The following is a 25,555-nucleotide window of genomic DNA, read 5'->3' as shown; positions in this document are numbered from 1 at the left end:
GGGATTTACATCAAGCCTTGAACAAGGCGAGTACTCGAAACCCCAAATATAAATTCCTAAGATCTTTATGCAAGCTTAAACCAATAAGGGTAAGCTTTCTAACCCAAGGCTCTAACTCTACACCCGACTCTATTCTTCAAGTCTTCCACAGTTCTTCAAGTTCTCCTCTCCGACTCGTACGAAGATCAAGCTCCATCGAAGATTCTCCATCGCCTAATAGCGTTAAGCGCCCACACAACAAATAACAAACAGAAAGGGTTAACTTCATGCAATTACCACGTATAAAAGGGAAAAGCATGCTATCAAAGTTTAAGTGCGTAACATGGCACATAAACTAGCAACTTAATTCAAGATAGATGACGACATATATTCAACAATATAGATTTAAATCAATTATCAACAACCTCAACAATATTTCTACTCAGATATCAATAACTTAACAACATATATGTTAATTCAGATATCAACAACTTAACAATGTAACATTTATTTAGACATCAACTTGACAGCATATAACAGCTCAGATATCCACAACCTCCACAGTATATAATCAAATCATATGACAATAATCTCAACAATATAACATCAAATCAAATAACAACAACCTCAATCTATATCATCTAATCAGATGTCAACAACCCCAACAATATCACATCAAACCATATATCAAAAACATCATCAATATAACGTCAAATCAGATATCGACAATCCTCAACAATATCAATCAAACAATAACATCTCGCAAGACGGGACAGTCCTGTGAAAATATCCACTTCACTGTCACCAAGTAACGCCTCGAAGGACAGGATAGTCATGTGAAAATATCCACTCCACTACCACTTGATAACGTCTCGCAAGACGGGACAATCACGCGGGACCACACCCACCTCATCGTCACTTAGTGCCACTACGGACGGGACAATCGCGTGGGACCACACCCACCTCATCGCCACTTTAGAACATCTCGAAAGATGGGACAATCCTGCGGAACCACACCCACCTCATTGCCAGTTTATAACGCCTCGAAAGACGGGATAGTCATGTGAAAATATCCACTCCACTGCCACTTCAAGCAAGTCAAAACATCTCATCCAACTCAGTAGTCACTCAAACAACAATCTCAAATTCAATAATCAAATCAGCATAATCACATGTTATTCATAATCACAACATTCGCACAACACATCAAGCTCTATTGAGCGATGAAACAATAATTCAGTGCTATAAAACATAATCATGTCCTATCCACTAGAAAGCAATAATGACGGAAACTAGTAAACGACCGAAGCCTCTCAGAAAACGGAGACACACGTCTCAATAAGTTTACTCATCTGAAGCCTCAAGAAAACATTTGGCACAAGCCTTAGAAAACATTCAACATAAGCAAGCATACAACATTGCAAAACATGTCAATATTTCAATTAATAGCCAATCAAATTAAACACCTTCACCTCAAACGCATGCAGGGCGATTTAAACATGCAAGACTCAAAGACGCTCTAAAACTGAGTTACCCTTACCTTCGGGAGTAGAAGTTGGGCATGGAAGTTGTGAACCTAGAACAAGGAAACATAATCATCAACACAAGCCTCACTAGAAATAACACTATCTAATAACACTAATCGAAATCGGAAAGAAAGCTTTTAAAGCTTCAGAGTTCCTATTTAAGCACAAATTGACAACAAAGACTTCGTTCGCTAAAACGAGCATAACTCGAGCTACAGAACTCGGAATGACACGAAACCAACGCCAAAATTTCGACAATTAAAAGAGCTACGCAATGGCTCAGGTCATAGAGACCAAAAAATTATTTTTGGACACGGTACCCTAACAAATAGGTTTCGGCCACTCTCAAAAATAGGGTTTCCGAACTTTTTCTTCGATCTAAATCGATTCCTAGGTATTCTTAGGCGATATCTAGGCTAGGGAAACTCTCAGAAAAATTATCGGGTCGAAAACTGTCACAGGGGTATTTTGGTCAATATTTTTAGCTCGGAAACTCAAAATCAGAATTTCGAAAAACAAATTAGATGGGGTCGACACCAACGACGATTATGAAGACTAATCCTACTAACGCTAAGCTCAGTCGAGATTTTTTGACTCAAAAAGCGGAACCTTTGTCAGAAATGGGTATTTTGAGCAGAATTGAAGTTCGGCGGCGATTCGACGAGATTCGGCGAAATGTAATCCGCTAGAAGTACTCTTGGGTTAGTAGGGAATAAGTTTAGACAGAGAAATCAAGTTATTTGGACAGTTTTACAAAAAGCTCAAAACTTTGAGCACAGAAAGACATAGAGAAAAGCGACAGAATTTACGATCAGAGGTAAGGAAAAGCATCAGTACCTTGAGGCCTACGCGTAGCAACGAACTGTGCGACGATCAGACAAGAATCGGCGAAAATCTTTTCCTCCTCCTTCCTCCTTGAACCCACGACCGTGTGTGTGTGTGTTGGTGAGGTTTTTGATTTTTTTTTTCATTTTTCAAGCTATTAATAGGTGATGGAAAATGCGGAAACATGAAAATTTCGCGATTCCGATTTCTCCTGTGCCATCCTCTGTGAATTCTAAGATAGGTTCTGACGACAGAATTCCAGAACTCTAAACAGGTTTCTTGGAATTAAAGTAAACGATCCAATGTCGGTATGAATCGATTTAACCCGAAAAACTACTTTTTGCAGTTGATGTTGGATGAAGAAACTTCCTTCTGTAGAAAGGTCGAAAATATCAAAAGAAATGGGTGTACGCGTGTGGAATCTTCATTTGAAGCTCCGAATAGAAAAAGTCTTCATCGACAGTTTACTTTAAGGTTCTTGAGCTATCAGGGATTCAGTTTCGGCAAACTTCTGAGAATTGAAATCGATCGTTCGTACATTCCAGGGTTTCGTGTCGAAACACTCGTCAAGGAAAGGAATAAGAGAAATTCTTATAATCCTCTGAATATTTTTGAATTCCGCTTCTACAGTGTTTTAAGAGCGGATTAGCCTTTTACTAACGCTTTCGCCCTAAGGCGGAAGTGAATAAAGCTCGTGCTATAACCTATAGCGACTATAGTACTATTCATAGTCATTTCCTGAACTTTCTCCTTCATAATACTAGTCCAAACATCAACCACAAGTCAAGTTCCTCTCACGTTGGCACTAAATCCTATGCGTGAGTTGAAAATTAATTATTTATTTAATTTTAAAATCCTGAGTCTTACATGGAGTGCTTGCAGGTGGTTATAGCATGCAATAAGCATGAGGTGTTAAGAAAGAAAGGAAGCATGAGGTGGATCAGAGTTTGGACAAAATTGAAACATGTAACGTGCTGTAGAACGTGAAATCAAGTGAATATGGAATGCAAATTAGAAGTATAACTTACTTTAGATAGTGTATAATTCAACTCATAGAGTTATAGAAAAAATATTATGAAGATAAATCATTATCCTAAAAATTATTAGGGACTCTATGATATAATCTAAGATCACTTTGAGCAAGTTTAAGTGATCAAAAAACGGGTGTTAAACTACAATATTGTTTCTTCATATATTATATTTTGTCACTTATCTACGTGACTTTCATTTCTTTCTTTCATATATTTTTTTCTTCTTTTTATATTTTAATTTTTAAATTTTCTTTTATTTCAATTCAAGTAAGAAAATAATAATATCAATGTTAATTATACAATAATTTTTTCATGAACACCGAAGGCACAATAAATACATCAACTTAGGCTTAATAGCGCTTATCGCTATTTAACTAATAAATCACTAGTTAATTAATCATATAAATTATCCGGGTCTTACATTACTATCCCTCAAAAAGAAAGTTTCGCCCTCAAAACTTAAGCCTCAACAAAGAGTTCTGGATATTGCTCCCTAATCTTTTCTTCTAGCTCCCAAGTGGCATCGCCTGTCACTTGATTCCAAATTAATTTCACCAAAGGGACCTGCTTGTTCCTTAGCTGCTTGATCCTACGTTCTTCAATCCTTATTGGTGTCACTTCAAAAGACAAGTTGTCTCTAAGTTGAATATCGTCTTCCTTGATAATATGAGAGAGATCAGGGATGTACTTCCTCAATTGTGACACGTGTAGCACGTCATGAATCTTGTATAGAAAAGGTGGCAACGCAATACGATAAGCTACGCTACCCACTCGCTCGATGATCTGGTATGGTCCAATGAACTTCGGTGTCAGCTTCCTTGACTTTATCGCTCTTCCTACTCCGGTAGTTGGCGTCACGCGAAGAAACACGTGATCTCCCGCTTCGAACTCTAACTCTCTCCGTCGTGTGTCAGCATAACTCTTCTGTCGACTCTGTGACGTCCTCATATTCTCTTGTATTTGTTTCACCTTCTCAGTAGTTTGTTGCACTAATTCAGGTCCAACGAGAAGATGTTCGCCATCTTGAAACCAACATAGAGGAGTTATACATCTCCTCCCATACAAAACCTCATAAGGTGCCATTTCAATACTAGCATGGAAACTGTTGTTATAAGTAAACTCGATCAACGGCAACAGCTCATCCCAGCTTTCTTGACTATCCAGAACACAGGCTCGCAGCAAGTCTTCCAATGACTGTATCGTCCTCTCTGTCTGTCCATCCGTTTGAGGGTGATAGGCAGAACTCAACCTCATTTAATTTATCTTATCTCTATTTCATATTCTAAATTAGAGATGAATCTCAAGAATATTTTTTCTTGCATAAAAAATATTTGACTTACTTTATATCTTATTATGATAATATTAATCAATCTTTAGGCCCCGTTTGGTATGTTGTATAATATAAGGTTTGATAGTATAAGACCTGATTGTATTAGGCCTGATAAGATAGAGCCTGATAAAATTTTAATACTATACAACGTTTGGTCATACACTGTATAAATTGGTGGCAACACTGGAGATGTGGTAGGGGTGGTATTGGAACGTGATGATGGTGGCAGTGGTGGTGGATGGTGGTGGCGGCGGCGGCGGTAGTGGCAGTGACAGTGGTGGTGGTGGATGATGGTGCTGGTGGTGGTGGAGGGTGGGGGCGGCGACAATGGTAGTATGAAGGTATCAACGATGGTGGTAGTGGTGGAGTGTTGGTCAATCTGCAAGTGCACAGATATCTCCGGATTTTAATATCGAATCCACATGGACCGTGAGTGAGAATTGTGGTTTAAGCTCAAAGCTTGTGAGTTTTGAAAGAAAATAAAATTCAGTTTTTTGATTTGTTTGTTTGTAACAAGAGTTCGCAAAATTAGCAATGGTAAAGAGATTAAAATATCAATTGATGAAAATGCTCTGGGTTAATGTTCATCCAATCCTTCCTAGACAACCTACCATATGCAATTTAAACCTTGCATCACTCCCTTATTGTTATAGCCTAGATACTTACTCATTGATTCCTCACATGAGCAATTCTCTCATACTAAAAGCTAAGCCCAATTCCTTGTGTACCTAGTCATTCATATGAGGTTTATAAGCATGCAATTTTTAGGCCAACAAAACCAATCCCCCACTCTATTCCTAGAAGCAAGCAAAGAGAGGTCAATTTCAACCCAAGTCCCCAAATTACAACAATCTTCCAATATGATTGCAATTTAGCCTTAAGCAAAGGTGCACCCAAGCTTATCATGCATAAAAGAATTGAAATATAAGGTAGATTCAAGAACAAGAGCATAGAGATAGGAATTAAGTCTAGAAATTCATGGAATCACATTAAACCCAAAGCAAAAGAAGAGTCTAGCCACTCATGGCTAGTTAATCCATACAAAAATGTAAAGAAAACCTGGAAAATACAAGGTGGAAGCCTCTCACAAGCCCCAAAAGCACTTCCTAAGCTTCAATACTTGGTAGAAATCTAAACAAAAATCAGAAGTTCTGAACAAAATGGCCTAAAGCCTTATTTATAGGCAAAAAAGTCGAGCTGGGGCGCTCAAGCGCTGCCCTGGGGCGCTTGAGCGCCCGTGTGGCAGATGCAAGGCTCCAGCTTCTGGAGTGCTGGCGCTTGAGCGCCAGGTGAGGGCGCTTGAGCGCCAGCTGCACGCTCTTGGTGGCTTTTCAGCTTTTTGTAACCCCCTTTGAATGCTTTCTTCAATTCCTTTGCATCTTGGCCTTCCTTTTCCATAAGTTACCTGCTGCAGCACTAAAGGACCAAGACAAGGAGTAAAATCAAGAAAATCAAAGGGCTTTTAACCACCTTAGTCCTCACAAAATCATGGCAAAACTCATGCAAGTCCTAAACTCTACACAAATGCAAAAACAACCCTCAACAAACCATAAAATTACCAAAACTTAACTCAAACTCAAATAAACACAAAAATGCATGAGAATGCATGAAACACTACATAAGACAAAGAAAAAGACTCAAAACACTCAAAGAAATGACCCTAAAACCACTACTAACATAGGGTCATCATGGAGCATGGTGGTGGCGGCGGCGACAGTGGTGGTGGTGGTAGTGGTGGCATTATGGTGGTAGGGGTGGTGGTAGTGGCGATAACGATGACTAGAGCGTGGTGGTGATGGCGGCGGTAGTGATGGGGGCAGTGGTGGTGGAGGGCGGTGGCTGCGACGGTGGTGGTGGTGGTGGTGGAGGGTGGTTGTGGTGGCAGCGACAATGGTGGTGGTGGTTGCGGCAGTGACAATGGTGGTGGTGGTGGAGGCAGAAGTGACAGTGGTGGTGGTGGTAGAGGAGGAGGCGGTGGTGGTAGAGGGTGATTGTGGTGGCAGTGACTGTGGTGGTGGTGCCGGCGGCGGTGGTGGTGGCGGCAGTGATGGTGGTGGTAGCGGTGGAGGCGGTGGTGGTGGAGGGTGATTGTGGTGGCGGTTGATTAAATATATTGAAGTAGTTTATACATTGCACTTTTATCATGCCTTATCCATCATCTATAGGGTGGATTAAATAATTCATCATTTTGATGTATAAGAGGAGATTGATGTATAAGCTTATACAATACGATGTGAGCACCAAACAATGTATAAACCCATAATGTATTGTATAAGCTTATACTATCATGCCTAATACGGTGTACCAAACGAGATTGTCCCGTCTTGCGAGACGTTACTTGGTCGATTGATATTGGTGTTTTCATTGATAATTGATTTAAGTTCGTATTGTTGATTTCATGTTGTTGGATATATGTTGGCATCCATCTTGAATTAAGTTGTTAGTTTATGTGCCATGATATCCGCTTAAATTTGATTAGCATGTTTTTCTCCTTTATATGTGGTAGTTGCATGGAGTTAACCCTTTCTGTTTGCTATTTGTTGTTTGGGCGCTTAATGCTATTAGGCGATGAAGAGCCTTCTGGCGATGCTTAGCCAGGCTGAGATGGAGGAGGGATAGTAACCGGCGGAGCAAGGATGAAAGAAGTTGTATAGTTTTCCTCTTAGTAGTTTATGCTTTGAGTCTTCTTCGTTAATCTGAAAACTCTGTTACTAAAACCCTGTTTTCGCCACTGTTTAAGTGTGCGTACTTATTTTGGAAACTTGCTTATGCTATTGTAAGACACTATTATTATATGTCGGGAACGGGTTGTTTAATTAAGACTATGTTATGTATTAAACTGTGTTTAGTTGTTTTGAAAAGAAAAAAATTATCGTGTTTTCTTATGACTACGAAATAGTCCATAGACTTTACTAGGTTACTAATGTGACTCCTCAGTGGAGAAATTGGGGTGTTACATTTGCAAACTCTAATACACTTGAATCATTGTCACCCCAACTAAACAGACCAAAGACTAAGCAAACTACAACAAACACACTTCTAATCTCTATCCATACTTAATCTGCTGCTCTCAAAGAGAAAAATTAATCTTATAATTTTTATGTCGCTTTTAGCGTAGCCGGCTCTGCCAGTATCACATATCATATGCATCTGTTTCCAGGCTTTCATCACCAAAGGGTGCTCACCACAAGAACACAGAAGAGTAGAGGGAAAGCTATAAGAGAAAAATGGAGTGCGCAGCGAAACAAGACTAAGGGGGAGGAGGTGGCCCGCAACAGCGGGCGGTGATCTCGGATGGTGGATGGCGGCTGACAACCGCAAATGGTGGTAAAACGGCCATGGTTGCAAATCTGGTCTGACGAAGCCCTAGGGTCGCAGATCTAATGAAAGGGGATGAGAAAAAAGGTAGGATTCCAATGGTCTGGTTGTTGACAACGAGTTTGATTGTGGTTAGATCTAGTGGTGCCTGGAAGAAGGAGGGCGGTGGTCGCAGTGGAGAGATGGTGGTGGTGATGACCAAAAGCATGGAGAAAGTAACATAAAATCCCACTTATTTGGGTAATAAACCACCTAATGTGGTAGGAACCCACTGATGTGGGAGAACACCTAACAAGTAGGAGGAAAATTTCCCTAACAGAGAAGGAGACCCCTCCCCCAAGGGGTTGCGGCATAGCTAGCACAAGTGAAACCCTAGCAGAGGTTTTTTCAGGAGAAAGAAACCTTATCTCTAGGAACCATACTTAAATTCTACAACAGAAACACAAAACTTTGGTCGTCGGACTAGGACACACAAACAATACCTATAGCCAGTGAATTTTTTTTTTAAATTATTAAGGGTATCGTGGTCCTTGCCAACCCCTCCCTGGATACACCCCTGACTTCATCTAATTATTAATTAAGTTTTCAATTTTCACTCATTTCTTTAATTATTATATACACATAAATTAATAACTAGATGAAATAAACCTCTAAGTTTTTTTTTTCTTAATGGAGAGAATCCATACCCCATCTAAACGCCGATTTTTTTTCTATTTCTCATTTCTCATCCTATCATATCATAGTATCTACACCTCTAGATGTTCTACCAAACATTTTTCCATTTAAGTTAAACATTCAAGTTTGAGCGGCAGACACGGATTTGCCATTGGTAATTTATTGTATCACTAAATTAAATATGTACTAATAACAACAAAAAACAACGAAACATTGACATGTGATGTTGCAGAGGCTAAAGAAGAAGACACTTATATTATTATTACAAGAAACGCAGATGAAGAAGGATGGGGCGTTGAGTTCAAGAAAAAAGTACCAATACATCTTTTTCTTTTAATATGAAAAATTAAATTTAAAAAGTAAATGCAAAATGAAAAAGCAATAACCCAATTGAGACCTGCTAGTCTATTACGGTAATACACCATCCGGTCATTATTATAAGCAAAAACAACATTTTATATTTATTGAATAAATAATGCATTTAATCATTATTATAGACTAAATATATCATTTATTAAATAAATTTAATTTTTTTTTATAATAGTGATCGGAGGGTGTAAATAGTAGTTATTTGAATCTCAAGTTAAAAGTTCAATTTTCGAAGTCGCATCAAATTTTTTTTTTTTACCAACGTCACACGAGTCGAAATTACAATAACAATTTAATACCAAAGAAATATAGAGAGAGACAAATGTTACCGTTTTCGCTCCAAAAGAGAGTTATCTTTTCAACGTTGCTTTGACACTCACACTACTCACACCCTTTTCTGTTTCTCATTCACACTCGCCGCCGTTCAACGCTGCCGGAGCTCCATTCTCCACCGCCGGCGAGATCTGACCGGAACCCAGATTTAGAAACCATGTTTAATCAACAACGTTTGCATCTTTGAGAAAACCCAAGTCAATTTTCTCTCTCTCCCCAACATGGGTCGTTTCCATTTTCTTCTTCTTCTTCTTCTGTGTTGTCTCTTTCACTTCTTCTTCTTCTTCGCTACCCATCACGCAAATGCCCTCAACGCGTCGGTTCCCAACGATGCATTGTCCCTTCTCAGCTTCAAACGCGCTGTCTCTTCCGACCCTTTGAACCATCTCTCCGGTTGGACCAACCGCTCATTTTCCAGTCTCTGCAATTGGCGCGGCGTCACGTGCGGCGGTGACGGGAGGGTGAGCGCTCTGCACGTTACTGGTCTTCGCGGCGGCGAGTTGACGCCTTCTGTTGGCGATTTGTCGGGGCTTCGTGTCCTGTCCATTCCCGGAAACATGTTTTCCGGCGAGGTTCCGACGAGCATAGGGAATCTCCGGGAACTTGAGGTTCTTGAGCTCCAGGGGAACAACTTCTCCGGGAAAATCCCCTACCAGATGAGTTTGCTTGAATCTCTTAGCCTTGTTAACCTCTCTGGTAATGCTTTCTCTGGTTATATACCCAGTGGATTGATTGGTTCTAGGAATTTGAAAATCGTTGATTTGTCGAATAATCAATTTTCTGGTCCTATTCCAGTAAAGGGTTTTAGTGGTTGTGATTCGTTGAATTATTTGAGCCTGTCTGATAACTTTTTGATTCGAGAGATTCCACCCCAGATTGGGAAATGCAGGAACTTGAGGACCCTTTTGGTTGATGGGAATATATTGGAGGGTAGGATCCCTCCTGAGATTGGAAATCTTGTTGAACTTAGAATTCTAGATGTTTCTAGAAACAGCCTCACTGGAAGGATTCCCAGGGAGCTGGGTAATTGTTTGAAATTGTCTGTGCTTGTGCTTACTGATTTGTTTGATGACCGCGGTCCCGATGAGGGAAGCTTGGATGATAGCTTTAGAGGAGAGTTCAATGACTTTGTTGGGCATATTCCCCCTGAAGTGTTGTTGCTTTCAAGTTTGCAGGTTTTGTGGGCGCCCAGGGCGAATCTTGGTGGACGGTTGCCTCGTGGCTGGACAGATTCGTGCTCACTCCGAGTACTCAATTTGGCAGAGAATTATGTTACTGGTGTCGTGCCTGAGAGTTTGGGGATGTGTAGAAATTTGACTTTCTTGGACTTGAGTTCTAACAATTTAGTGGGATATTTGCCTTCCCTTCAGCTTCAGGTTCCTTGTATGATGTACTTCAATGTCAGCAGGAATAATATGTCTGGCATGCTTCTTGGGTTTAGGAGAGAAAGCTGTCATGTGAGTAGCACCCTTGCTGCACTAGACCCTGCAATCCTTGAGTTGGAAGGTTTTAGTGATGCATACTTTAGTATTCCTGTTTTGAGTTATCAAAAGAATGCTCTCATTGGATCAGGTTTTGAAGAGACTTTTGTTGTTAGCCATGATTTCAGTTGGAACAGTTTCTTGGGATCCTTACCTTTGTTCTCTCTTGGAGATAATATTTTTGCTGCAAATCGTAAAGTCTCCTACATGTTGTCTCTCAATAATAACAAGTTCAATGGAACTCTACACCACCAGCTAGTTTTGAACTGTAAGGACCTCAAGGCATTGTCTGTTAACTTGAGTGTGAACCAACTATCCGGTGCGAATTCCCTAGCATTTTTCCCGGGCTGTCTGCAGCTAACAGATTTTGAAGCAGCATACAACCAGATTGATGGGACTATTGGACCGGGTATAGGTGACTTAGCGATGCTTCAGTGTCTTGATTTAAGTGGGAACAAACTATCTGGAGTATTGCCGGATCAGCTGGGAAACCTAAAAAACTTGAAATGGGTGCTTCTAGGAGGAAACAATCTAACAGGCGAAGTTCCTTCCCGACTTGGTGAATTGACTTCCCTCACTGTTTTAAATCTGTCTCACAATGCTCTCACAGGAACAATTCCAGAAAGTTTGTCTAATGCCACTAGTCTTGAAGTTCTGTTGCTAGATTATAACAACCTTTATGGGGAAATACCTGTATCTTTTTCTGCTCTCTCCAAACTTGTTCAACTAGATGTCTCTTTCAACAACCTTTCAGGTCATATTCCTCATCTCCAACTCCCAAGTGATTGTGATTCCTATAAAGGGAATGAGCACCTGCACTCTTGCCCTGATCCATACTCCAACTCACCTGCTTCTCTTCCAGTCCCTCTTGAAGTCCATAATTTCCATAGACGGAGGAAATTATCGACATTGGTTATTGCTGTGGTCACTTCTGCTTCTGTGGCTCTCTGCACACTTCTGGTAATAGTAATCGTGATCACTTTTAGAAAGAGTAAACTTGGTCGGTGTAGCAGTATTAGAAAGCGAGAGGTAGTGACCTTTCAAAATGTTCCTATAGCATTGAGTTATGACAGTGTGGTCACGGCTACTCGAAATTTCAGCATCCGGTATCTTATCGGCACAGGTGGCTTTGGGTCAACTTACAAGGTAGAACTATCCCCAGGTTTTCTTGTTGCCATAAAGAGGTTGTCCATAGGTAGATTTCAAGGCATTCAACAGTTTGAAACGGAAATAAGGACTCTGGGGAGAATTCGACACAAGAATCTTGTGACTCTTATTGGGTATTACGTAGGAAAGGTTGAAATGTTCTTAATTTACAACTACCTTTCTGGTGGAAACCTTGAAGCTTTCATACATGACAACTCTGGGAAAAATGTATTGTGGCCAGTTATTTACAAAATAGCAAAAGACATAGCAGAGGCCCTTGCTTACCTTCATTACTCTTGTGTTCCTCGCATAGTTCACCGCGATATCAAGCCTAGCAACATTTTACTTGATGAAGACCTTAATGCCTACTTATCCGATTTTGGCTTGGCGCGGCTGCTTGAGGTATCTGAGACTCATGCCACTACAGATGTGGCAGGCACATTCGGTTATGTTGCGCCCGAATATGCCACCACTTGCAGGGTTTCTGACAAAGCAGATGTTTACAGCTTCGGTGTTGTGTTATTAGAAATGATGTCAGGAAGAAAGTCACTTGATCCATCGTTTTCTGAATTTGGAAATGGATTCAATATTGTGCCGTGGGCTGAGCTGCTGATGACAGAGGGCCGTTGTTCTGAGCTATTTTCATCTTCTTTGTGGGAATCAGGGCCGAAGGAAAAGTTGCTGGGGCTTTTAAAGCTTGCATTAACATGCACAGCAGAGACTCTTTCTATTCGGCCATCAATGAAACAGGTTCTTGAGAAATTGAAACAATTGAAAAATTGAACACTTTCAGCAAATCATACTGAATAGCATTTGAATGCTCCTTTTGGTTGCTTGAAAATATTGACCGAGGTGAGTGATCTTATACAAAACTTCTGCAAAATTCTCTTGTAATTCTGATACTAGTGTTGAAGGGTAGCCTTGGTGCAACAGTAAAATGTTGTTGCCATGCAACTGAGATCACGGGTTCAAGTCCTGAAAATAGCCTCTTGTGCATAAAACAATGTAAGGCTGCGTACAATAGACCAAATGGTCGGACCCTTCCCTGGACCCGCACATAGCAGGAGCTTCCGTGCACCGAGCTGCCCCTCTTATTCTCATACTTGTGTTCCCATGGCTTACAGCTAAAATAACCATTATGGATGATTCATACATACATGAAACTACTTGGGAAAGAATAACTGATTCAACTTCTTTAGCTGTACTCCTGTATTTTGAATTGATAAAAAATCTATTATAATGAACAGTGGCATCAAACATCCCTCTAGATACTTGTGCTTTTATTTCATTTTTATGATATTAATCACATGCTTATAGTTGTTTCATCCTGTTTCACTTATATGCTCATTCTCTTTTGAATCCACACACTAAAAACCTCTCAGCTCAAAAGTGGAGGATAAAGCGACAAAAGAGTTTGAAACTTTGTGCACGTTTGGATTGGCCTTACCACAATTGATTTTGACAAAATTGATTATTGTAATAGTGAGTTGAAGTGAAATGATTTTATATTTGGAAATATTCATGAAAAAAAGTAGTTTTCTGGGGGTAATATTGTAACTGTGAAATCTCAATTGATTATGTTCAATGCAGAAACTACTCTTTCTTGCTTCTAGCTGAATTGATTTTGGGATTCAAATGAATTCTCTAAAATGACTCCCAAACATCTAAATTATTGTACAAAATTGATTTTGCTCTATTATGATTTATGAGGCTCCCAAGCAGGGAATCAAACACACGCTTTGTCCTCATTATTATATTGCTAAATGCCTAAATCAGATACCAGTATTTGATCATGGGCTGGTCCATGATACTCTCAAAAGTTGAATACACTTTTGAGCAACTTTTAGTACCTTTATGAGAGACACAACAGATCTTATACCAGTATTTGATTATGGGCTGGTGTATGATACTCACAAAAGTTGTATACATTTTTTATTTACTTATTGCGTTTATAAGAGAAGTAACATATTATCCCCATACTGTGAATATTTTAATGTGCTAATCATATAAATTTTCAATTATTGATACTTATACAGGTCCAGCAGCTGCAAACCTTATCATGAAGTTGGTTCTTCCTTTAGGAATCCCATTCTCATCATAGTGGTACACACATGAGCTGTTACTACAAATCCTGTGTTCCTCCTTTCACATATGTGCCAACAATTTCCACACCATCTGAAGATCACTAAGATGGATGTTTGTGAATATCATCATATCTCATTGGCTTCCTATGAGGCCATGTGCATTGCAGGGTGGTCTGTGCCATTATGATTTTTTTTGACATTTTGGATTATTTTTTACGTGACCGCTTGGGAACTCTCAAAAATCCAAAGTTCATTTATGACATGGTGACGAAGCAAATGTCATCATTCTTCAGAACTATCAAGACTTGGTTCAGTGTTTGTGAATGAGAGATGCCACTTTTTCCAAATCTACTGGAAAGTGTAAATACAATCGGTCATGTAGGATGTTACTTGACATTATGTTTTTAGTTCCAACTTGTAAATAGAAAGTAGAGAGAAAAACATGATTCATAGTAGGTAGGGCAATTCACAAGGATGGTTGGTTTCGCGTTGAAATCTTTAGAATGACTTTTCCTTTCATAATCTAGAAGCATTTTTCCTGTGGAAACTTTTTGAGTTTATGAGCATACACACTATCATTCTAGTGTTCACAAATGCTTGAAATGATGTTGGTCAAGTGATACGCAAGCAGTATAAAAATAAGAATAATGACATAAGTTCGAATTCTTAGAAAATCATCTCTTATGAAAATATACTTATCAAAGAGAAAAAAAAATATGCTTGAAATGAATATTTGCTATTGCCTACTCAATTGTTACTTTCTTTTCTTTCTTTCTTGTTTCAATATGGTTTGGATAATTAGCTTATGTGTAGAAATATATTAGCATCTTAGAATTTAACTAATATGCAATTGATGATGATCACACTGTTTCTAGTCGTTAGGGTTAATACTTGCCCTAGTCCTATAACCAATTGAATATGCCATAAGCTCCGGCCATAGAAGGCAATTGTATATTGTATATTGTTCACTTATCCCTGCAGGCTTCTCTGAACACGGATAGGAGATACTAGAAGCAAGATTGCAATTTGAGAATGTGACCACTAATTTGAAAAATATCATATTACTAAAATTAGTTAGTCACATATATGAAACAAATTTTGATTAGAATAGTCAACGTTATTTTATTTTATTCAACAATTTTTTTTCTACTGTTCGAGCATATTCTATTGTTCTACCAACAGGTGGTTGGTTCAAGTGGTACATGCTTGATTCCCCTTAAGCAAGGTCTCGGGTTCGAGTCTTGTGGATGGAAAAAACCCTCACTGAGAGAGTTAGCCCCACCATGATGTGAATGTTCCCGGCTCGAACAGGATTGCCTTCAAAGGATGACACTTGTCTCACACCAAAATATTCTATTGTTCTGCCCCATGGTTCGCTAGTGATGGTTTGCTTCACCCTTGGGTATGCTAGCTTGGTGAACATGTCCCCTTTCATGATTTCATGCAGGAGTTGTTTTGCTTTCAGGATTTTGAGGGGTTGGACTGTGTTTTCTCGCTTTGTCATGTCATATTGGAACAACTTTCTTGCGAGCTGATCATATCCACATTCGAGGCGCTACGTTCTCCGGCAACTACAGTGTTGGTTCAGGTTCCTTGTCAGCTTCTGGCGGTGTGGTGCAGGCCAGCGCATGGTGCTAGGTTTCGTTGTGTAGCATGCAACCGCGCAGGAGACATTATGGCGGTAGCATGACCTTCCCTGTTGGTTCTCTATCTCCCTTGCTTGCAGAGGCTGCGACATTTAGGTGGGCTATTTCTTTGTTTTAGACGGGTTTGTTTGGAAACCGATTGCTTATGCCTTTTTGGAGCTTGGAGAAAAGCTCATGATGAGAGTTCTTATTTGTTTTCCATCCTTCAAGATTGCATAGTTTTGATCTCTTCTTTTGTTTATTTTGATTTTACTTTGTTCGTAGGACTAGAAATTAGGTGGTTGATTACTTTGCGAGAAGCTCCAAAGCGCTCCAAAAGTCAGTTTGGATTGAGGAAGTGTCTTTAGAATGTGTCTCTCTTGTTCACGACAATGGGTCTTTGGGTCTTCTTGATTTTATGCATGCATCTTAATTTTTTTTCTATTATGTTTCTTTTTTTTTTAAAATGAAATGTATATTATTAATAAAAGTCTGAGCCTAAGAAAGCTCAAGGCAGTAACAAAGTACAATATGATCTGACCGCGACTAAAGGAACAAAATACATCCTGAGTTGTGCTAAAAATCCACCACCAACCCACAGAATGACTAAAGACGAAATCCCAAGAGAGAGCCTCATTAAAACCTTGCTAGGAAAAACCCAATGAGATAAAAACCTAGCAAGGAAAAAAAGTACCACAATCTTGGGATAGTCATTCTGCACTTGAACAAATAAGCACTACATTCCTTGACGCATAATATTTTCACTAGCTCAAAACATGGACATTTAAATCGATAAATCAACTCCAACATAAGCCTGGTCGAATTTCAGCAGAGGAGCAACAACAAACAGCTCCAGTAGCAACAACAACAGCAAAAATTCGTTACAGCAACAACAACAACAACTTTAGAGAAATGCAAAGGAAGGTTTTGATGGTCAAACAAAGCGCCAATAAAGTGTAGAATTATAAAGTAGAATTATAAATATTAATTATAATATTAATGATTAATTTTATAATCTCTTTATAAATAGAGGAGGGTTCAACTTCAACATACACTAGTTTTAATCGTTACACTCTTACAATTTTTGTTATTGGTTTTGTCAGATCTAGCGATTCAGGCTAGGGTGATTCTAAGGCCCGACAAGGCTAGGCACTTGCCCATGCATCTTAGTAAAAAAAAATTGACTTGGGCTGCTAGCCCGTTTTTTGGGAATATTTTTCTTTCTGAAATGGGCAAAAACAGTGAGTGAAGCACAGACGCGTTCTTCCTCGCACGCTTTCCCTGAATGAATGAATCGCACATCGCACACCTTAGAATATTAATATATATATATATATATATAAACTTAAATTAATACTCCCTTTTTCATATTCTAACATCATTAATTAAAATATTTGTTATATACAGAAAATAGTAATTATTATTACTTATTATTTTTTCAATAATCCCTTATATAAACTTAAATTAATACTCCCTTTTTCATATTCTAACATCATTAATTAAAATATTTGTTATATACAGAAAATAGTAATTATTATTACTTATTATTTTTTCAATAATCCCTTAACTTTTGATTATTAATTAAAATTAAATAATATTAATCATAATTTTAATATATGATAAATTGAAAATTTTTAAAATCATTTTTAAATACAAAATATTATTAACTACTAACTAATATTGTTATCAATGTAAATGTCAAGTCAATTTTACTTATAATTATTATTATTATTATTTAAAAAAATTGTCATGTGGTAACTAATAATAAAAAATTAAATAATATTACTATTTAATTTTTAATATTAATAAATTTAAAATTTATAGTTAGTAATTAATATAATAAATCATATATAAGGTTATTAATAACTAATAGGAGAGTGCTAGGAGAGAACTTTGCTAGGGCTCCTGTTATCCACCGGGAGAAAAGCCCTGGACGGCGGTCTCAGACATGGGAGCGGCGGAGGGAGGCAAGAACATTAGGATCTTTTTCTGTTTTTGTGGATGGCTTGAGTGACGGTGTCACAAGGTCTAAGGTTGTGGCTATTTTTGCAAAAGCGGGTGGACTGAGACATGTTTATGTTCAGAATCGTAAGAAGGTTGGAAGGCGCTTGAGGTTTGGTTTTCTTCGATACAATACCAAGCAATCGGGAGGAATGATGAGGCACCTAAGCTTCAACAACATGCAAGAAAGAACTATGTAGTACGAGGGAAGGTATGGAGACCAAAAAGAAAGGGAGAAGAGATGGTGAGAACCCCTGGAGATGATGAAATAAACACCAACTTGATGTATTTTATGACGGAGGAGGAGAAGCTATGGCTCGAGAAATGCGCCTGTGCGACTATGTACAATGTTCAAACCATGGAAGTTGTTCATGATGGCCTCATTATGCAGGGATTAACGAACTTCAAGATGAAACATATGGGTGCGCGGGATGTTCTGCTTGAGTTTGAGTCTAGAGAGGACATGATCTTTACTTTGAAAGTAGCTTCAGGCGTCTTAGACTTGTTCTTCGAGTGGTACAATCCGTGCACAAGTATATCAGTGGGCAGATCCTTCCTGGTTTGGGTGAGGGTGTTGAAGGTCCCGTTAGGAGCATGGAACACTAGCTTTTTTGCGGCCATTGGAAATGTTTTGGGAAGTTTTGTCTGTGTTGATGGGATAACATCGCGAAAGGAACGGTTGGATTTTGCTCGTGTTTTGGTGGATACCACAAATCCGTTAATAGAGCAGCAAACCATGGACGTCAAGGTGGACGGAAGTATGTGCCGAGTGCTGATTGAGAAGGAATTCTCAGTATATCACGACTGGACGGGGCTCAAGCAAGATTCGAAAGCGCCAGTTAAGACTCAATCAGACGCAGATCCAGAAGAGGCACTGTATGAGGATGGGGAGATGGCCAAGGACGGGGAACAACACAAGGCGGCGACGTCTTCAGTGATGGCGATGCAATGCGATGAGGAGATGGTGGTCGGAGAAGCCCAGCAATCGGGAGCAGTTAATGACGCTATTGTAACTGATACGTTACGGGATCTTTTTCAGGCTGGATACTCGCCGCAGGAGATATTGGCGTGGATTCAATGCGTGGCAGTGAAAGGGGACAGCGTTGCAGAAGAAAAGGAGCAGGTCACGAAATTTGAATCAACGTCAAAGCTCTTGAATATGGCAACGGAGGCTACAAACAAACTTTATGAAAATAGCGAGATGATTACGCATCGGTTGGACAAGTCAACGTGGGGTGTTGGGGAAGAATCAAGTATGCAGCATAGTGGAATTTTCAGGTTGGAAATGCAAGGTTATTATGGGAGTGGGTCAAGGCCCAATAATGTCTGGATAAGACATGTCCAAAAGAAACAAATAACAAGTGGGGCGCAAGAATGTTCTATCCTTCCAATTTGTAAAGAAGTAACGGTGAAAGATTCAACATGTCATGTGGGCCATGAGTCAAGGATTGGCTGGATGATAAAAAATTCATTCCAAGGGGCACGTATTTCTCTCAGATATATTAAGGCGGTGGCAAGAACAAAAGGGTGGGACACAAGTAAGTATAATTTTTGTTCAATTGGTGATAATAATTTGATTGGGCCTTCACCTTGTGGGCCTCCAACGCTGGAAAAGGTGGAATGGACTGTGTTTACCACTCCGGAACAGAAAAGTGGGTCACATGAGGATGTGCTTGGGGGTAATGAGAATTGTAATAATGAAATACCAGAGTTGGAAAAAAATGAGTTTGCAGACATAGAAGAGGAGATTGTGCGATCTGTATATCAGAAACGAGGGAGAAAAAGAGGTGGTGTTGCGAGATTAAATCGTGGTGGCCACCGAGGGGGAAAGACACAGACAAAGCGAGGGAGACCCAAGGGGAGTCGTAATAAGCCAAAGCTGCAAACGGTGGAGGCTGCTTGTTGCTCAGGAGACGAAATTGGGGTTGAGAGTTCTGAGTCTTGGGCGAGGAATGCTTGGAGAGTGGGCAGAGAGCTAGGCGTGGTATTCAAAGGTGATGAAGAAGCGATGATCAGAAGGCTGCAGGAACAGGTGCGTTCAAATCACCCAGAATTACAATAGCAATTTGGGCTGGTTCTAGTTTGCGTGGTGATGGGCAATCCTTGGATTACGTGGAATGTTCGAGGAATGGGCCGATCAACTAAACGGAGAGTTATTTCAAAGCATATTGCAAATGCAAGACCAGGAGTAGTTCTGATTCAAGAAACAAAATTAGGATCACATAGAGAGAAAATGATTGATTCGTGGGCAAAAGCATTGGGGATGCAGTATTGTTTGGTCCCTGCAACGGGGTCGGCTGGTGGTCTGCTTAATCTCTGGCGTGAAAATGTTCTGGAGGTAATTCAGGTGATCACAGACCAACGTTTTATTGTGATGTTGGCAAAATTACAGAATGTAGAGGAGCTGGTACTAGTTGTAAATGTGTATGGACCGCATTCAGATGCAGAGCGGTTCACCTTGTTTGTTCAGTTGTTGACAATACTAACAGAACATAAAGGGGGGACTATCATGGGAGGTGATTTCAACGTAGTGTTGAAAGAAGAGGAGCGAAAGGGGGGGTGGTGCGTTATCTTTGGGGGATATGGCTTTTCGTCAATTTGTAGCTGATTCATGTTTGGTGGATCTGCCTCTGCATAGAGGACATTTCACTTGGTCCTCAACTAGAAATGATGGGTTGGGAAGTCGTCTTGATCGATGGTTATTGTCAGAAGACATGTTTCTCTGCTTCAACAATTTTAATCAGTTTGCTCTGGAATGGGGGATATCGGATCACAGAGCGGTTGGTTTGTCTTTCGGCTTGGATGATTATGGCCCAAAACCGTTCAATTTTTTCAATCATTGGTTGCTAGAAGATGGCTTTAACGAACTGGTGGAGGGGTGGTGGAATTCGTTGGTGGTGGAAGGGTGGGGAGGTTTTGTACTGATGAAAAAGCTTAAAGATCTGAAAAGAAAAATTAATGAGTGGCGGAAGGGACGTGGAATCTGGGGAGTTCAGCGAATAAGGGAGTTGGAAGAGAAGGTCCACTGGTTGATGGCACGAATGGAAACGGAGGGCTCTACTAAAGAGCTGAGATTGGAACGAATTGCAATAATGGGGGATTTATGGAAGGAGTATAGAGCGGAGGAGGCGACATGGATTCAGAAGTCCAGACTGAGATGGGCAAGGGAGGGTGACAGGAATACACGCTTCTTTCATAGGGTGTGTAAAGTGAGGACAGCAAAGAAGAGTATCAGTCAATTGAGGGTTGAGGATCGATTACTGGAGGAACCACAACAGGTTAAGGAAGCAATCATGAATCATTTTAAAAGTTTTTTCTCACATGTTGCTTCAGAGCGTCCGAGTATTCAGTGCTATAGCCTGAAGAAAGTTACTGCAGGTCAGAATCGATTTTTGGAGGCAGAATTTACAACTGAAGAAGTTTTTGAGGCAATCCAGAATTTTGATGCAAATAAGGCACCGGGTCCGGATGGGTTTACAATGGCTTTTTTCAAACAGTTTTGGTCACTTATCAAGGAGGATGTTATGAGATTCTTTGGGGACTTCCATGTGAATGGGAAAATTGTCAAGGGATTAAATGCAGCGTTTATTGCTTTGATTCCAAAAGGAAATAATCAGGAGACTGTGGCGGATTATAGACCTATCAGCTTGATTGGTGGAATATACAAACTCTTGGCCAAAGTTCTAGCAAACAGATTGAGTGAGATAATGCCTTCTGTTTTGACACAGAATCAATTTGCGTTCACAAAGGGTAGACAAATTGTAGATTGTTGCTTTATTGCTAATGAAGTGGTGGACACTATGAGAAGAAATGAGGGAGGTGGGTTGCTGATGAAACTGGATTTTGCAAAGGCTTACGATAATGTGGAATGGGGTTTTTTGCTGGATATGATGAAGGAGATGGGGTTTGGGGAAAAATGGAGGATTTGGATGCACAGTTGTGTTTCGACAGCGACACTGGCAGTTTTGGTGAACGGATCGCCGACAGATTTTTTCCAAATACAGAAAGGCTTGAGGCAAGGGGACCCGCTGTCCCCGTTGTTGTTTAACCTTTGTGTAAATGGTATGTCTTGTTTGCTTAATCAGGCATTGGACGGGAGCATTCCGAGTGGAGTGGACATAGGGAAAGGCTTGAGATTGAACCACCTTCAGTTCGCCGATGATGCACTTCTGTTTTGTGAGGGTGATTTGCGACAGGTTAAACGTTTAGCTTTAACTTTGGAAGCGTTTCTATTTGTTTCCGGGTTAAAGGTGAACTTTCGAAAGTCCTCTCTAATTGGTGTAAATGTGGGCCAAGTTTTGGAGGAGCAGGCAGCAAGTATGATTGGTTTCAATAGAGAACAATTACCCTTTGTTTACTTGGGGTTGCCTCTGGGGGGAAGTCCTAAAAAAGGAGCTTTTTGGAAGCCAGTGGTGGATCAAATGTCTGCAAGGTTGGGGAGTTAGAGCTCGAAATTTCTATCATTGAGTGGAAGAATAGTGATGCTTAAAGCTGTAGTCAGTTCTATTCCTTTGTATTATATGTCTGTCTACAGGGCTCCAAAAGGTGTGATAGGGGAGATGGAGGCAAAGATGCGTCGATTCCTATGGGGGGGCTCTGTGGGAAATCGAAAGATTTCATGGGTGGCATGGGAGGATTTGTGTAAGGGAGTTCGGTATGGGGGAATGGGGTTGGGTTTTCTGGAGTGGAAAAATAAGGCTTTACTGCTTAAGTGGTTTTGGCGTTTTGGTAGGGAAAGGGATGCGTTATGGAGGAGATTGGTCTGTGCAAAATATGGACTGATGGAGCAATATATCATGCTGAATTTGGAGGGAGTGAGTGTGAATTCAGGGTCCTGTATAACAAGGGATTTATTGGGGTTGTGGAGGGAGCAAACTGTGGGAGTCAATGAATTCATTAACGGATTAGCTTGTAAAGTTGGGGATGGTATGGGTGTACGGTTTTGGGATGATGTTTGGGTTGGTGAGATTGCTCTACGGACTATGTTTCCAAGGATTTATGCTATGTCAACACAGAAGAAGTCTGCAGTGGCGGAGGTGGGGAATCGTGTGGGTGGCAGATGGGAGTGGATGTTGGAGTTCAGAAGGGGTTTCTTTCAGTGGGAATTGGAGCACTATAACATGTTACAGCAACTCATTCATTCAGTGGTGCCTGTCGGTACGTCGGATAATCTATTTTGGAAAGGTGATTCAATGGGAATTTATACTGTGAAAGGTCTCTGTTGTATGTTGGAGGATAAATGGTTTTGTGAAGCTGGTTGGGTAGTGCCAAGGATGGTGAGGAAGTTGGTGCCCACAAAGGTGTGTACTTTTATGTGGCAACTACAGAAAAATAGGGTGGCTACAAAGGCAAATTTGATGAGAAGAGGGATTGTCTTGCCTGATGATGGGTGCTGCGTTTTATGCTTCGCTGAAATGGAAACAACAGAACATCTATTTCTGCATTGTAATTTGATATGGCCTAGTTGGGTTTCAATCTTGAGGAGGGAGGGGGTGTACTGGGCAATGCCTCACAAATTGGCAGATTTATTAATGGAATGGGGGGATCTCCGAAGAATATCTGATCGCGTTCTGTGGGATATGATCCCTTACGCATTTGTCTGGACAGTGTGGCTGGAGAGGAATGGAGTAGTTTTTAATAACAAGGATTTCTGCATTGATACAGTTTGGGACATGCATATCGCAAGAATGTCTTGGTGGGTAAAAGCTTGGTGGAGAAAGTGTCCGTATACCGCAGCTCAATTTGCAGTAGGAATGCAGCATATTGTGTTACCCAAACCAGTAAAAATTCGAAAACAGCTACAGTGGGTGGCTCCAGCGGAATCCATTCTTAAGTTTAATGTGGATGGTTCGACTTTGGATAGTCCGGGGCAGAGTGGCATTGGGGGGGTCCTGAGAAATCATGATGGGGTGGCTGTGGGGTATTTTGCCTTGAAAGTGGGAGAAATGTGGGCTTATGAGGCAGAAGTACTTGCTATCTATCAAGCTCTTCTTTTCTGCCAACAATTTAATTTCAAGACGGTTGTCATTGAGAGTGACTCCACTTTGGCGGTAGGATGGGTGGGGAATAGTGATAGAAGACCGTGGAAGCTGTATCAGATCCTGAGCAAAATAGATTGGCTAATTTCTGAGGTCAATTGCTTGGGTGTTGTCCATGTTCTGAGAGAAGCAAATGAGGTAGCAGACTTCTTGGCAAAGAGTGGTAGAGATGGGCGTGTAACTCTATGGCAGGTGCTTGAGCAATGAGAGAAAATTAGATTGCAGGTCACGTATGGATTCACTCTAAGGCACTGATATGTTGTTTGAGTATGAATTGGTGTTTTATTCTGGTTAAACAGATAACTTTGTCTCCATCTGCTTTTTGGACCTGCAATTTGTGGTATCTACTGGATCTGGTATGGTATTGTATGGTGTGAGCAACTTTGAGTTGCAAACTTTGATGCTGGATTAGAAAGTGATTAACATGACATTTTGTTACATGGCCATTAGTTCACGATGGGTACATGAGGTACAAATATAGACAGTGATGGAGTGAATTATGGAAGGCTTTAGGGGGTTATTGAATGCAAACAGTATAGACAATATGCGTTGCTGCTATGATACAGGGAAGGTATCAGGGGGTTAGTGTTTCATATTGAAAATGTGGAGGATATTGGTCAGTCCATGTATTTGGTAGGTGTGACACAAAGGCTCCTTAGCGATTTATGTACTCTTTTTCCTCACTAGGTTTTTATCCCAATTGGGTTTTTCCTAGTAAGGTTTTAATGAGGCATAATCTCTAAGGTGTTCTTCTAAGGGGGTTTTTTGCTTTGGTATATTACAATTTCCCCATTGTCATGAGAGGGGTGTTCTCATGCTGGTTTTTTATTCAATAAAGTTTTATGTTGTCAAAAAAAATTAATAACTAATTAATTTTTTTCAATTGTGTGAAATTAACTTTGACTTTTTATTATGATTATTATATATTAATGTTTTTCTAATATTTTTATTAATAATTCAATTTAATAATGAAAATTTTAATTTTTAAATATCAAAAGTTATTAATAAATAATTAATATTTTTCTTAATGTATACGCCAAGAGAAGTTTACTTATATATAAATATATTGATATTGATTATCATCATTACAATTTAAAAAAATTCCTCAAATAGGGATTAACAATTAAAACGTAAATAATATTAATATTTAATTTTAAATATAAAAGTTGAAAATTTTTGCTATTAGAAAGTAATATAATGAATAATATATAAGGTTATTAATGACTAGTTAATATCATTTTCTGATGCATAAGAAACTAATTAATATTTTCACTATTATTATTCAAATTTAATTTAATTTTGTTAACATCATTATAATTTTTTTTTCTCAATTAAATAATGATATATTTTATTTTTAAATATGATAAAGTTTACCATTAGTAATTAATATGATGAATAATATAAAAAATTATTAATGGCTAATTAATATTTTATTAATGTATAGGTCAAGTGATGTTTGCTTAATGTACCAAAAAATTTGTTGTCTGTGTATATGTATAAAAAACAATTTTAATAATTATTTTTTTACTTATTAATTAATATAATTAATAGTATAAATAATGACTAAACATAGTATTATTAAAATAATCAATGATTAATAAAATTCGATAATTAATGTTTTCCAAAACTAAGTTCCAATGTACAAAAAGTCAGTCAATTTTATATTTTATTATATATTAGTATTTAATAATATATATTAATTATTTTTTATTATATATGTCAACTATAAATAAATGTGATTTATGTTAGGTCTCAGAAATTTGTATTAAAGCAAGCTTCTTTCTTGCTTGGGTA

General features: G+C 39.3%; 2 protein-coding genes across 2 annotated transcripts; both read left to right on the top strand.

The window, feature by feature from the left end:
- The first annotated feature begins 9,376 nt into the window (after window positions 1-9,376).
- LOC130729795 (LRR receptor-like serine/threonine-protein kinase RPK2) lies at window positions 9,377-14,592 on the top strand. Its single transcript, XM_057581631.1, has 2 exons — window positions 9,377-12,865; window positions 14,050-14,592. Exon 1 carries the CDS (start codon window positions 9,608-9,610, stop codon window positions 12,794-12,796), a length of 3,189 nt encoding a protein of 1,062 aa, XP_057437614.1. The 5' UTR covers window positions 9,377-9,607; the 3' UTR covers window positions 12,797-12,865; window positions 14,050-14,592.
- A 5,259-nt stretch (window positions 14,593-19,851) lies between these two features.
- Window positions 19,852-25,214, top strand: LOC130722016 (uncharacterized). The gene is made up of 5 exons (XM_057572605.1): window positions 19,852-20,239; window positions 20,328-22,155; window positions 22,258-23,953; window positions 24,061-24,117; window positions 25,206-25,214. The coding sequence occupies exons 1-5, from the start codon at window positions 19,852-19,854 to the stop codon at window positions 25,212-25,214; spliced, it is 3,978 nt and encodes a 1,325-aa protein (XP_057428588.1).
- The last annotated feature ends 341 nt before the right edge of the window (window positions 25,215-25,555 follow it).

This window comes from Lotus japonicus, chromosome 1 (assembly GCF_012489685.1).
Source record: "Lotus japonicus ecotype B-129 chromosome 1, LjGifu_v1.2".
Classification (NCBI taxonomy): domain Eukaryota; kingdom Viridiplantae; phylum Streptophyta; class Magnoliopsida; order Fabales; family Fabaceae; genus Lotus; species Lotus japonicus.
The sequence above is the reverse complement of the archived record's forward strand: the minus strand, read 5'-3'. Positions and strand labels throughout refer to the sequence as shown.